This window comes from Parasteatoda tepidariorum, chromosome 8 (assembly GCF_043381705.1).
Source record: "Parasteatoda tepidariorum isolate YZ-2023 chromosome 8, CAS_Ptep_4.0, whole genome shotgun sequence".
NCBI classification, from domain to species: domain Eukaryota; kingdom Metazoa; phylum Arthropoda; class Arachnida; order Araneae; family Theridiidae; genus Parasteatoda; species Parasteatoda tepidariorum.
The window spans coordinates 89,951,879-89,967,300 of NC_092211.1; the positions used below are offsets into that span (position 1 = coordinate 89,951,879).

The 15,422-nt window shown below is 30.4% G+C and overlaps 1 protein-coding gene across 2 annotated transcripts in view; it reads left to right on the top strand.

Annotated features, from left to right (window-relative positions):
- The window catches only part of LOC107442144 (PDF receptor), a 120,002-nt gene that overhangs the window by 72,726 nt on the left and 31,854 nt on the right, over positions 1-15,422 (top strand). The window contains exons 6-7 of one of the 2 annotated variants that reach the window (XM_071184360.1): positions 8,352-8,505; positions 11,090-11,153. In XM_071184360.1, the coding sequence (XP_071040461.1) occupies positions 8,352-8,505; positions 11,090-11,153 (218 nt within the window). Of the gene's footprint in view, positions 1-8,351; positions 8,506-11,086; positions 11,154-15,422 lie in introns of both variants that reach the window. The other variant, XM_071184359.1, reaches the window with a different exon arrangement.

Sequence of the window (15,422 nt, forward strand, 5' to 3'; positions counted from 1 at the left end):
GTTTCATATAAAGGTGACCAATATACATGAGTTAGTTTGTATTTTAAAGAAATGCTAAATGTTTGTTCCAAAGTGCTATTTATAATATCACTTTGCAAGGTGGGAGTATGTTTAAGATTTTAAGTCATTAGCGTATGTATATTTGACCGAAGCGCCACCTTTAATTTTCATCAGATTTATTTGTTTTAATATTTCACTTTAGGTTGCGTGGCAACCAGAGATAGTTTTTGTTGTTGTTCTTTTTTGTTGTAATTTAGAATTATAATTTTTAGAATCCGTTTTTGATGCTAAATTATTTGTTATTAAAAGATTAAAGTTTTATAATTGTTGTCATTCATCTGTAGAACTTGTAGTTCATTTGATTGATTTTATTTAAAAGGCGTCCGCATTATTTATTTTAACTTATTAGCGACATAGTTTATAAGCAGAGCTGCTAACTTTCTACGCTTTTTGGAACCATTTTTCTAGTGGTAGCTAAGTTTACTTCTTAATATATTATTCTTCGTTTTGTAAATTTGATTCACAGTTTTTTTTTATCACCACTACATATAAATGATTGAAAATTTTATATAAAAATGCCACTTTGTTTCAGCTCTCACGGGGTGAAGTTTGTAAAATGATAAAAATACAAAAAATTCAGAAAACTTCAGTTTCTAATTTCCTATCCATCTTTAAAATATTTTGAAAATAGCATAGTAGGCTGCCCTTTTGAGCAAGAGATGTAGTCAAGGCATTACTCAAGGGGAGGGGAGAGAGAGGGGGATCTTGGGACCATTGAAAAAGAAATTTTAACTGCTACCGCACAATTTAAGCCTATAATTCTAAAACTGAAAACGGTTCTATTCTTAGACTAAAACCAAATCTAAAAGGCCTTTCAAGTATTACTACGTCAACATGTTTCGGGCTATTTTGAACCTCTTCTCAGCAAAATAAGCAAAACCTTTTCTATTTCATTAGTAAGAGGTTCCCTTTCTTTGCTTTTACTTATACAATAGTAATATAATTTTTGAAATAAAATTAAATAAATAATGCGTTTCGCAACTACCACTGCGATTATTAAGCATAGATTCACTAGTATATAAAACATGCTAACTCGATTCAATCTTGAAGTACCTATTGAAAGGTGACGGTTGGTCATGTCTATATTGCTAATGTAACTCTGCATTTAACCAATTTTGCATTTCATTTCATAAAATTTTGAGTTGAATATTCTTAAAGAACTTTTTGCTTCCCTTTCGATAGTCTTGACCTCTAAATTTTGTAAAATAAATTCTTTTGTAAAATCGTTCCTATCCAAATTTAACGTTCATCACAAATATGCAATTTAGTATTTTTCCAAATTTTTTGTTACACTTTTTGCATTTAAAAAAAAATTTAAGATAAAAGATTTTATTGTCGAAAGCATTCCTGCATTTTATTTTACTTAAAATTTCAATGTCCTAAGAATGCATTACTCATACTACTCCGACCCCTTGTGAGTGACAATAGTCCTTAACCTTTAGGTGCTTTCGTAATATTTCAATGGACACAAATATTTAATTAGCTTTTGAAGGAGTTTTGTGTCAATAAATATATAGTCCAGTAAAATTAAAGTTTTCTTTGGAAAAATTAATACTTTTAGATATAAAGCTTCCTCCTAAATGATACCTAGAAACTCCCAACTACTCCCCTCTCTACACTTTTTTCAGGGAAATAGAGGCTTTGTTTCCTATGTTTTACACTAAATTGAATAAAGCCATTCTCGGGAAAATCTGACGAATAGATTAGAAGTTAAAAAAAGGTTTTATGTGGGAAAAGAACAAATTTGTTATTCTACAGTCATAGAAAAAAAAACAAATCACTCTTATGACTTGTGACCGGTAGGTCTGATTTTCATTCTATAAAGTGTTACGGCGATATCTCAAAAAAATTTCTTAAAATATGTATAACAGTTAACTATAACCTTGGCGAAATATATTTATTCTGACCAAAAAACAAACCCTTCTGAGCGAAACATATTTTTTAAAAATCTAATTCAGATTTCTCATTCCCCAATATAGAGGTAGATGAAGTTTTTAAAAGGAGACTTTTGTAGTCAAACCGCTATAAATATTAGAAAATTTGTTACTCGAATATTAATATAAAGTGTTGTGCTCCTTCAAATGATTGGCTAAACAGAAATAATTCTTTCACAAAAAGTTATAAGCCTTCAAACAAATAGGTAATGGGGGGAATTAGTTTATTAATTCTCTCTCTTCGTATGCCTGTTTAGGCAGAGGGGTGCAATTGTTCATGTTTTTCAGTGGCGCCATCTATGACCAAGAATTCGACTTCTGCCACACGCATACGTCACACCCGTTTATAGGGCGGGCATATTCATTCATCCACAGATCGTAATTTTGACCAGAATCAGAGAACGATCGATCTCCAATCCAGTACCCCCAGAGGTATAGATTTGTTATGGGAACATGAAGGACTTTGCGACTCGGCATATTTAACGTGCTGTACAGTCACCTTTTACTACACGGGGAGTCTTCGGAAGGCGGGGTTCGAACCCACGAACTCTCGGTCATGGGCCCAGTGCCCTACCGACCAGGCTATCCTGGACAGTTTATTAATTATTAAGATTTATTAAAATTGTAATTCATTTAAGTATTAACTAATTTGTAACTCATAAAAAAAAATTGAGTTGTAAGGTATCAAAAGTTTGATATATTCGGAATTTTCAGATTTTTTTTAAAACCTGATACTAGATTTTAACTCCATTTGATCAATAAAAATGTCCTTAAGAACTAATTTAAAAAATATATTATAAAATGTCACGGAAATGGCACTCCATTTTGAGACTACATCGCTGAATTTCAGTTTTTCATATTATGTGTCATGCGAGTTAACCTATCAATGAAAGAGTTAATCGTTTATACCTCTGCAATTAACGCTAGAACAGCCAGATTTTGCGCTTACCAAAAACCACCATTTGGGATCAATTTGACCTTCGTAAGAAACTGATGTTATTTCAAAGTAAATGATTTTTTAAATAATGAATATTATTAAAAATATAATATGTAAAAGTTTTTAGAGATTTAAAATGTTTTTTTTTCTTCGTTTTTTTTTTTTATCAACGCAATACCAATGTTACGGTAAATGACCGAAATCAAGAGAATGTCGACTTTCACCAATGAACGTCAACAATCACATAGTCGTTTTGATGAATGTCCGAAATATTTGTTATATACGATTTAATCTTAATTTATTCGTTGATATTATTATATTTATTCGATATTTTAATATCTGCTGAGAATAGATTAGGAGAAACCTCAGCATTCGGTGTACCGGTTAAATGAATACTGGACAGTGGCACTTTGACTTTAAGAAAACATTGATGTAGGGCATACCGGGAAAATGTATACGAGGCAATGGCACTGAACCTTAAAAAAAAACATTGATGTAGGGTAAACTCGACATTTGGCTCAAATTTTACATTAAAGGTTCCAAACTTTAGACCCATTTCCTGACCAAACTATGAGGACCCTATTTCCCAGATTTCGGCTACCCCCTATATTTTTGGAGTCTGCAATCTGAAACCGTCGATAAAACTATATGCTTATTCGGAGAAAGTATGTTTTTGTGTTTAGTTCCATAACTTAAAATATCGTCTGCGCTAATTAATTAGCATATTTGAAGTCACACCCTTGAAACATTAAGATGGAGTCCTAGAAGATCCGATCATTAGATTAAAAGTTATTAAGGGTGGTCCGGTTATTTTTTTGAGCACTGTACAAGTCAATTTTGGTGAACTTTACTTTTTGAAAACATCAGTTCTTTAATTGCTGGTATATCAAAAACAACTTAGTTCCATGAGTTGCTAAACGGACTTCAGCAATTTTACCACTAGTCCCTTGACCTAACATCGCATAATTCCTTTTTTTTTTAATGATTGATAAAATAAAAACGATTCTTAAAATCTTATTAAACAGCTGTTTCAAATGTTAGTATTCACTTCTTTACGTATTGAGCACATTCATTTCATCGTTCGTTCATGATTGAAATAAAAAAAAAATATCGTAAAATATGACATTTTTATATTGCTTTCTTTCTAAAATTTTAACACTATATTGTATAAAAATGCGCACATCATGCATAATTTTGAATAAAAAAAACCTTGTCCAGTTTGATTTAGATGAGCTTAGAATTCAGCATTTTAGAATTATTATTAATCTATCACTTTTACAAGAAAGCATTACAAAAAATCCCATCTTCATTTGAATAAACATCAGATATCCTATTTTGAACTATTAATATCTATCAATTTGAAACACATTTCGAGACGATTTCAAACTTTCGCAGTTAGAAATTTATAATGATCATATCAAAATAAATGAAGTTAAGTTAAATATTGGAAAGGTACCTATAACAACTAAATTCACATTTCCTATGAAAAAAAGAGAAAATTTAGTATTAAAATTTTATCCGTAAGAAATATCTACTAAAGTTCTTTTTTTTTATTACAATGACATAAAGAATGAAAATGTATAAATAAAATAATTCTTTATTATGTTATCTAACACTTATTCCTTAAAAATTAATAACTACATAATTATATAACAAATTTTTTTTTGTATTCCAAACACACATAAGTATTCAAATACAGAGAAAAGTGAGTCCACAGATAAGCATTCAAATTTTTGCATTAATTATTTCTCGCGGTGAAATAATATTTAATTTTTTATAAGTTAAAAAGCTAATCATGAAATAATTATACAGCCAATTTTTTAATAATTCAACCTTAGTCAACTGAACGAGCGACCAGGGAAAGTTTAGTATCTATCTTTAAATGCATGTTTCTTTCAAGTCAAAAAAAATACGAAGAGTTTTATTTTTTAAATTCGTATGAATTTAAAAAAAATTATTTATCTCGGGAATAGAATATTAAGTGAGCGCAAAATTTTCCAGCTCACTTGAATTCAAACAGACAGAAAAAAAAAAGTCACAAAATACTTTTTTCTTAGTTTTCATTTGAGGAAAGAATTTTTTTAATTTATTTCATTAATCTCTTGCCACTTTTGCTTCATAGCACGAATGCATGATTTTAAAAATTGCCACTTTTTATTTATTTCTTAAATTTGGTGTCACAGTTTAGTTCACTGTACGAAATTTTATATTTTATATCCATCGTTGAACAGCCGACCCTATTTAGGGTTCACGGTTACTAATAACAAGCTTAAGCTCGTCCCGCCCCCGTAACTCCGAAACTTCGAAGTGAGCGTAACAGTTCAATTACATGAGCAAACATATTCAAAATTTTCAAATTAGAGTTTTAACAAATAGGTGGAATATTAAATATTCACGGTTACTAATGTAAAACTCCGTATCCTTGTAATTTTGAACCCAATCCAGAAGACAAGGGAACTCCAGGATCAAGTATTAGGAAAAATTTGCCTTCGTGGAGAATTTTTTGATGCAACTAACTCGCATTTGCGTTACATGGATAGGAAAGCCCTCCACGGTTAGTCTGACGGCAAGGGGACACTAACACATGATCCGTCAAGCACTGAAGATATTTTACGTTAGCACTGTGTTCGGTGAGAGCCGGGTGCGCAATTTGAATCAACCAGCTATTGTTGGGATCGAACCCGGGTCACCTCATTGCGAGGCTATTCCCTGAGCCACCAACTTCACTGCACGAAATTGGAACGATGATGCAGGGCTCTAATGTAAATATGTTTCTACGAGTGCCAAAACTTAGCGACATTTCATTTATGTCAAATATTTATTTGTGTTTGCAGGCCTCCCTGATAGTCAGAATTGTAATGAAATTTCGTATTTTATCACCCTAAATCAAATGCAATAAAAAAATTAATGTGTTTCTTCAGAAAAAGGGAGTTTTTAATTAAAGTTAGCATATTCCGCTACGATTACAGATAAGTGTTATTTATAGTTTAAAAGATTTCTTTGAAGTATTTCCATACTTTACAGAATTAAAATCTGACCAACCGTTCAAAAGTTATAAGGGTCATCCGTTTTTTATCCGTTCGGACATGAAAGGCACTTTCCTGAAGAAATATCTTAACTTTTTTTGTTGCACTCTATTTCTCGAGCGAAAATAGCACTTCAAGCCAAATTTTACGAGATTCTGATAATAAGTGGGGGAGCTGTAAGGACAAATGAACATTTGGTATAAAAAATGGAATGTCACCTATTTTAGGCAATCTTAGAAACATATTTACATAAAAGCCCTTCATAAAGCATCACTTGGGAATCGTGTTGCCTTTAACTTAATCTTTACTTAAACTTTATGTTGCACAGTGAGGTCGAATGCAACACTCAATTTACGAAATTTGTTTCAGGCTTTTTTTAAGTTATTCATTGCGTTAATCTATCAAACCAAATTGACCCCAAAATAATAAAATAAATATAAAAAAGTAATAAGAAATTCTTTAAAAAAAGGAACTAAAACTAGGAAAAAAAAGTATTTTACTATTTTGTTTCTCGTTCAAGATGGCGGGGTGATTTTGCTTTAACATGAAATTCTATTCCCGAGATAATTATATATTTTTTAATTTATTTTCTTTTTTTCAAAAAAACTTTATATTTTTACATTTTTTTTTTCTTGCTGTCTTGAAAAAAGTATGATTTAAAGACAAATTAAACTTACCGCCCCCGCTGGGGCTGAATTATCCAAAAAGCTAATAAGTAATAGCATAATTATTTCATTAACTTTTATCACATAAAATAAAGAGCAAAAAATAAATGTTTTATGCGATACATAATTTATATAAAGATTCCAAGTTCGAAACTGTAATGAAGTGGTTCATAACTTTTAAGGAATAAGTGGTCATTTACATAATAAAAACTACTTCATTCCTTTTATCCATTACTTTCTATATCATTGCAATGAGAGGGCGTATTTACTGAGGATAGAAAGTTTTTTTACTTGACTCGTTGTTGTCCTTTGAGGACATTTTTATTAATGCAGTAACATGATTTCATTATTCACATTTATCTCGGTTAACCAAATCATTTTTATTCACCATGAAATTTTTATTACAGAAACTTTTGTACATATAAGGAATGGCACACTCATTCTTTTCTTTTTTTAAATTTAAAGTGGAAGTAAATTTTCACTTTATTTAAATGTAAACATATAATTACATTTATAATGCGAGAATTTTTTGAGTAACTTTAGTGAAATTCGTGCACTAATATGTGAAATACAATCTAAATTTATTTTATTATTTTACAATTTAATATTTTTTAATTTGAATGAAAAAATATCGCAAATTTTATCTTTTCTCATTCTGTTTTGTAAATTTTATTTTTTCATCATTAACAAATTAATTAATAAAAATTAAATTACTCCTCTAAGTTCACCATTATATTACTGATTTTATAACTTTTTTTTTATAGAAGGCTTATGATTTTTTTTTTGTTTCTGTATAAATTTTGTTTGGCTAAAGAATTGTTATAAGTGTGCTCAAAAATCTTTTAGGTCGCTTCAATACATTTCGAAACATAAAGAATTAAATAAAGACCTAAATTATACTTAGCTTACGACAACTCTCTATTTTTTTAATTATATATAGAGAGCTATTATAAATTTATTTCTCAGATATTCATCCAATTTCTGAAAGAAAGAATATCTGTTTTAGATGTCTACTATTGACTTCTTAAACATTTTCGTTGGCAGAAATTAAATATCGTAGTTACGATTCAGACATAATGATATTGAGGTCACACTATAAGATTGCCTCCTAAGACGCGTGAATTCGGCCTCTAGATTAAAAGTCTCCCAAAATGTGTTCCGCTATAGAGTTCCACGAAAAGGTCACGAGGGTTTCGAGAATCAGGACTTATTTTAACTAACTATGATTTTTTTAAACTTGTAATTATAATTGCATCTATATTATTTAATATCTATTTTATTTAATATCTATTTTATTTATTTATTGTTAGTAACTATTTGATATTTCTCTAAGTTATGTATGTAAAATGGCACTGGAGAAAATTATCGACCAATTTAAAATTATTTTAATGCATTGAATGAACTGCGAAAAATATATCCATTTATAAAAGATTCTATCATTCATCGAACTTTTCGATTCAAACTAAAACTAATAAATTCATCAATAAAGAAATATGTTTTCCTGATAAACATTCTCAACTGTTGTCTCATATATCTGGTTTTTCGCTTTCATTTCAACAAAAACCATAATTCCCTCTTGTTTTACTCATTTTCAGCTCATCCAAAAAACATTTATTTAAAACTAGACTAGATGCCTCTCCACCCTTGAAAATTCCATTGCCTAACTATTATTATTGAAAATTTTTGTTTCTTATTATTGTTGTATTTAATTATAACTGATTCTTTGCAGCCCATTTTGTGTGAATTATGTTACGTGCTTATGGAATATTCCAGAACATCAGTGTTCATGTGGATGTTCTTGGAAGGTATACACCTGCACACAAGTATTGTCTTAGTCTTTCCAAGGGATTTTCATTTCTTTCATTTTCACATTATTGGATGGGGTGAGTATCATCAATTTATCTTGTTAAGAAGACTTATCAAAATAGAATGAAATAAGATGTCATATGTAATCACGAGAAATTATATTATCAAATTGGTACATTGTACCAACAAAAAAAAATAAGATTGATTGAAAAATTGCGGTTAGCTGCATCCTATATTTTGGGTATTGAAAATCCGATTCCGTCGGAAAAAAAGGTATGTTTATTCAGAGAAAGTACGTTTTTGTGTCTGATCTTGTAACTTAAAATATTGTTGGCGCTTATTAATTAGCATATTTGAGGTCACCTTCTAAAGTCAAAGATGGAGTCCTGAAGCGTAAAGATCCGATCATTAGATAAAAAGTTATTCAGGGTGGTCTTTTTTTCTATTGTGCGCACTTTATATACATTTTAGTTACATTCATTCGTACATACGCTGTGCGTAAATACGTACAACATGTATCATTATACAATACAATTTACAACGTGTAATGTAAAATGTAACCATATATTGGTATACATATACAATCACCTTGTAATCGTATATTTACATTACTTTTATTGCTTGTAATGACGAGTCCAAGTAATTGATCACTGTAATTGGATACTGCAATGGGTTATGCAACCGCTATTACAGTTGTAATCAAAATTAGGAATGTTTATAATCATGATTACAAGTAATTGATTACTGTAATTGATTATTGTAATCACGATTGCAGTTGCAATCAAATTTTGTAATCATGTTTACAAATAATTGATAACTATAATCAAAAAATGTAATCGACTACATTTTTGTCCAACTGTGATATAATCAGAAATTATGATTACTTGTAATTGCAATTGCCTGTAATCGTGATGACGAGTAATTGATTACATTGCAGTAATTATCTGTAATCAATTAAAGTTGTAATTGATTACTGTGATCGTCACCCTACTCTTTTGTACTTACAAAAACAGTGATGAAAAATTAAAAGCTTCAGAAGTGCTATGATTAACGGAAGAGGAAAGTATTGGATCATTTTTCGACAAGATTAAAAATTCCAACTTTTTACTTTGTATAAACTCTGCGAAATTTTTTTAAAAAATTAAGAAAATTGTAAATTTTTAGTTGCACTAAAAGCGGTAAAAATACATCTTGTAATAAAACTTTAGTTTTTAGAAACATCTGAAATTATTAGGTAACAAAAATGTATTAGTTTTTATTGATTTATTGATACAAAACACGTTTAAAGTCTCATCAAACATAGATTTTACAATAGTACTGCATCTTGAAAAATTATGAATACCTCTTTAGATATTTGGAAAGATATTTAAAAACCTCTTTAGAATTTTTAAAACGCTTATAAGAATTAATTATACACTTGTCAAGTAGTTAAGAAATAAAATAAAACTGTGAATAAAAAAAACTGTATCTTCGGAAAAAGTATCTTCAGAAACTTTAAAAAAAGAAAACCGGTTCACTTTTTTAAATTTTCCAATTTTATTTGAACTTTACACATGATAAGGCAAACCAGCTTTAAAACCACTAGTAGTATTCTCAATTCATTCATGTATTATTACAATTAAAAAAGAGCAGACGATTTCAATCTAAAATGATCCGACGATTTTATCAAAGAACTTATAATTAAATATTAAGAAAACATATTCAAAGAATAGTTTTGCCCGATTCATAAAATTCTATTCATAGAATAGTTTTGTAATATTCCTTCATAACTCTCTTCTTTCTGAGCAAATGTATTTTATTAACTAAATTAATTCAATGCAAGCAGCTGAAATTAAAAAATATTCAACATTTTATTATAAAAAGTAAGAAAAATAACAACGAAGAAAAATAACAATAACAATAAGGCGAAGAGGGAAAGAAAACAGCGTCACCTAAATTACGTCTACTAAACTTCAAGCACTAGTTTTTTTTTCTTTTTAAATTTTTCTTCTCTTAAAAAAGCTTTTAAGATAATAGTTCAATGCATATTTTTGATAGCCTTCTAAATAGAATCCTCAGACGTTTTTTTGCTTTTGGCGATAGAAATTTTTTACAGTGTTTACCGTACAGGCTAAGAATGCCTTATTTTTACTTAAAAATGGTAATATAAATAGAAAATAACAATAATGATTATCGAGCCATGGTTACTCAGGGGACAGACCGCTCACCTCCCAACGAGTTGGGTCGATTCGAATTCCGCACCAGGCTCACATCGACCCGTCGTTCGCTGTAAAATAAAATGTCTCTAAGTGGAATAAAAACTATTCTTCCCTCATTTATTTGAGTACGGGAACCGAAAATGATTTATATANGTAAGCACTCCTTTTTACGGATATAATCGTGTGAGCTGATTATGAAAAGATTATTTATTTTCTACCCCGGTTTTTTATTGAACTTTTTTTTTAAAAATAATTTTCTTCTTCTCTTTTTTTATTACTCTGACATTTTTTCCATGTTTTCTCTGCGTTTTGAACTTATTTTGTGAGTTCTATATGTACTTGAAGCTAACGTCTATTAAATAAAACTTATTGTTCTTTTTGTCCTTTTTGTATTTATTTATTGTGCTATATATTACTAATAATAATTTGATGAGTTGATTCAATGATAACTTTTCTGTAGCAGGAATGCCTCTTATATTCATCATAAGTTGGGCTTCTGTCATGTCTCTCCACTACCCATCCACACTGTAAGTATTTTTCACTCTTCTTCTTTTAATGTCGACTTTAATGTTTTTAATAGTAACTTCCCAAGTAGAAATGTTTCAGTGATATTTTGAATATCAACGTTACAATTCTCACATACCTGGGTGAAGGTCATTCTTTCATTAAAAGAGAATCACCACAGTTTAAGTAGCTGTGGGTCACATGGTCAACATTCATCTATGAAAAGGTGGTACCCCACCCTAGAATCGAGTCTGATAGACTAGTCAATTGGAATGACATTTTTGTAGTGGTAGGTATACACTACATGCCTTAGATGTTGAACTATCTATGCGATCTTGTCACGATCTGGGCTTCAGAACGGACCCATTTCAAAAGTTATTAAACTTTTCTTGAAAATCTTCAATGTGGCGATACTTTCCCACCCAGATGAAAATAATCAAAATCAATGCCTTATTCCTATTTTTTGCAAATTTTTGGGAGCCCAGAAAATGCATCATCGGAGTAAATATTTAAAAATTGGACCACAAGCATTTTCATCTTCTCAAAACTGTGGATTTTCTTCTCATTGACGTTTTGCTAAACACAGATGGCCAAAGATAGACTAAACTTGACCTAACAGTCATGGTTACAACGGGTACAAAAACAGCATATTATCCTCAAAAAAAGTATCATTTCGAGTGACAACAGAACCTTCGAAAAACAACCTTAAGGACTCGTTATATGCTTGCAAACTGAAAAACGAGAATGGTCGAAACCATAACAGCGGAGAAGGGAAAATCTGTTCCATAGCAAGAGTATAAATCAATTAGGGTTGAATGCTGTGGAACTATTTTAAGAAGAAGTGTAAAATGCCAGGAAAAAGATGGTTAAAAGAAAAAAATGTTATTTACTGACTACAAAATAACGCATTTCATTCCAGTGATGCCAATGATTTCAGAGGTAGGGATAGTCTGGTAGGTAGGGCTTTGGGTGAGTTCGATCTCCGCCGGCTGAAAACTCTTCGTGTAGTAAATGGTGACAGGTGCACGTTATATCTGTCGGGTAAAGTCTCCTCCATGTTCCGGGTATTGAAGTGGAGATGGATCGTTCTCTGGTTCAGTTCACAATTACGATCTGTAGATGTATGAACGGGTCCACCCTATAAACAGGCCTGTGACGTGTGTGTGGATGAAGTCGGATTCTTGGTCATAGATGACACCCCAGAAGAACAAGAAATCTCCTTGTGCCTCAAATTCACTTGGTTTCACCCATCAGGCTTGCTGGTAGTGGCATGTGACATTAGAAACTACAACAACACTGATTTCATTGTCAATGTTTGAGAACTTCTATTTGTTTCAAATAATTTTGCTAATTGCCAAGACTTATAAAATTTTTTGCTCGCAACTAATCTACATTGATTTTACTTTGCTTCTTAAAACAATTCTGAAAACAATAAATAAACAAAAACCATTTGATACGAACAAGAAATAAAAAGGCGAAGAAACCTCTTCTTTCTCTCATCCAATAAGCTATTCTGAAACTTAATCTTCTCTTCTTATAGATAAATCTGAAATACTGTAAGCAAATATTTTTAGTGGTTCAAATGCAAGATGATAAAAAGGCAATAAGGTTTAGTTTTAACTTAACCAAAAGATAGAACACAGATTCCAAGAAATCAATTTAATATTATAATAAAGTTTATGATTTCAGTGTTGTATAATTTTCTGTTTAGTATCTTTATCTAAGTGTTATTATTTTTTTATTTAACAGTAAATTCATTAATTTCTTTTATTTAATAGAAATTTAATAAATATTCTATAGAATTAACTACATACATCTTAAAATTGCGCTTATTAGAATTTCGTGAACGGTTATTCTATACATATCTGTGTTATTGTACATCTGATTACTGATCGGTAGTTTGAAAGTGGGCATCTCCAATTTTGAGTAAGTTTTTTGACTAAATATCTTCGTTACTAACTGAACAATTGGGTACTTGCACTTCAAGAAGAAAAAGAAGATTACAGATACCCACACATGTGACGTATGACGTCAGCGCCAGCTGTTCGTTTCTAAGCAAAATGGCGTGTTTAACTTGGAGTAAGCTTTCCTTCATGAGTTAGAATGTTAACTAACGTGAAGTCAATTAAATACATCTCGCACATCGAATTTGTTGAAATACAATTCTTTCTCGCCAACGTTTTTTGCTTAACTTAGATTTATTATTTGTTTCTGCATTCTATTTTAACCGTGATATATTTTTGTTTTGCGTACCTGGCAACTTCGATGCATAATTAGTATCTTTATGTTCTATATGACGTCATGATTTGAAGTCTTTGTGAAAGAATCTTTGCATAAAAATATAAAATGTGACATTTAAGAGAATTAATATTTGACGAGCTTGGCTTACACGAAATAGAAAGAAAAGCAACTGTTTAGCAACTGTTCTTGACACTTGCCGAATTTCAACACGTAATAAATGCCCCATTTTCCAACAACCAATCAGGATCGAGACCCCCACACTACGTCACTTGCAGGTATCCCATTGATAACAGCTGACATTCATCCAACACCCTATTTATAGACATTTTCAAAACTGGCGCCGAAATCAGAACTGTTGCAATTAACTGATTAGGAAAATCAATTTTTTAAGATGCGTGTTACATTTATGTTAAGATTTTCACATTAGGCTTTTCCGTTTTCTTTTCTTTTAAAGTTTTTATTTGAAAAATAAGATGACCAACTAAAACATTAATAAACAAAACACAAAATTAGGAAAACAGTCTTATCTAGGTTTGGTTTTAAGCGTACATTTTTATTAGTCAGGAAAATATAATGAAATTAGGTATCATTACTAAAAACTAGTGATCCCCTGCTTGCCGACGTTCCCCAAACAACGAAAATTGAAAAGCAATCGAATATATGAAGACTGTTTTTTTAAGTAAGGGCCATTTGAAAATTAAAAACAAACGAAAAAAATTTTTCACTAAGAAAATTTATTTTTTTATTTTACATACGTTTCTCTTTTTCTTTTCTTCCCCCTCTTATTTTCAAAATAATTGCCATGTTTTCTTAAATATTCATCATACCTTGCAAATAGATTTAGAATATCGTCTTCATACGAACTTACCGCCTGCTCCGATAACCAAAAGGTCACGACCATTATCAGGTCTTCGTCATCGTTGTACTGGTTGCCGCCAAAATGATGTTTGAAACATCGGAAAAAGAGAAAATCACTTAGCACAAGGTCTGACCAGTATTGAGGGTTGGTGCAAAACTTCCCAGCCAAAAGAGACAAATAAAGTTCGGGACTGAGCTGTGGAGAGAGACATCGTCATGGTGTAGCAAAATCTCTTGTCAGCATGCCTAGGATCCTAAACTTCACAAATCTGGCGAGGAATGTATGCATCAGAGAGGTTTTTTGCAGACTAAAAACGCGTCACTGACCAAACCTCATCCGTTGAGGGTGATTTGTTAAAAAGGGTGTTGTTATAAAGATACAGAACTGACCCTACTTACAAAAATAGCCATCGTAGTTTGCTTTGAAAGCCATGCTCACTTGGCTCGCTACTAAGTTAAATCCTTTTGAAATGTTTTCTTGCGTCAAATCTTCAAAATTTAAATCAAATATTAAAATCAAATATCAATTAAATCAAATTTAATCAAAATTTAAATCAAATATCAAATAATTTTTCTTTAAAAAATTAAAATGTTTAGAGAATGATTTTCTTAACCAATTTTTAGTCAATTGAAATAAATGATAGTAATAGAAAAAAAAAACTTGGTGAAACAAAACAATAATTATGTTTTAAAAAAACAATTACTATTAAATTTTCACAAACTAATTATAAACACTATTACAGATTTCCGAACTTAGAGCTACCAACGTAAAGCGATCAAATAACCTTAACTATTAGGATGATAAATTGATAAATAAAATGAAATTAAAAAAACTTGAAGAAATAAAACTGAAATTAAGCTTTTAAAAACAAAACAGCATGACTAATACACATTTTAATGAATAATAGTGAGTAAAATTATTGTTACTGAACCTGCATGAAGATAATTAAAACATGATATAGAACATTGTTTGTTGATATGCAGTAGTCGTTTTTAACCTTTCAATTCTTCCCAACTTAAAGCTCACTTAGTTTAACCATCTAATTGTCCACGCGAGAAAATAATTTCTACTCAGAAATGTGTAAACATATTCATTTAAGCTTTTCACCTCTCATCACACGCTTCACACGCTTCTTTTTTGTTCTTGGAATCAATTTTCTACTTCGAAAGGTGTATATATATATTGAAATTTC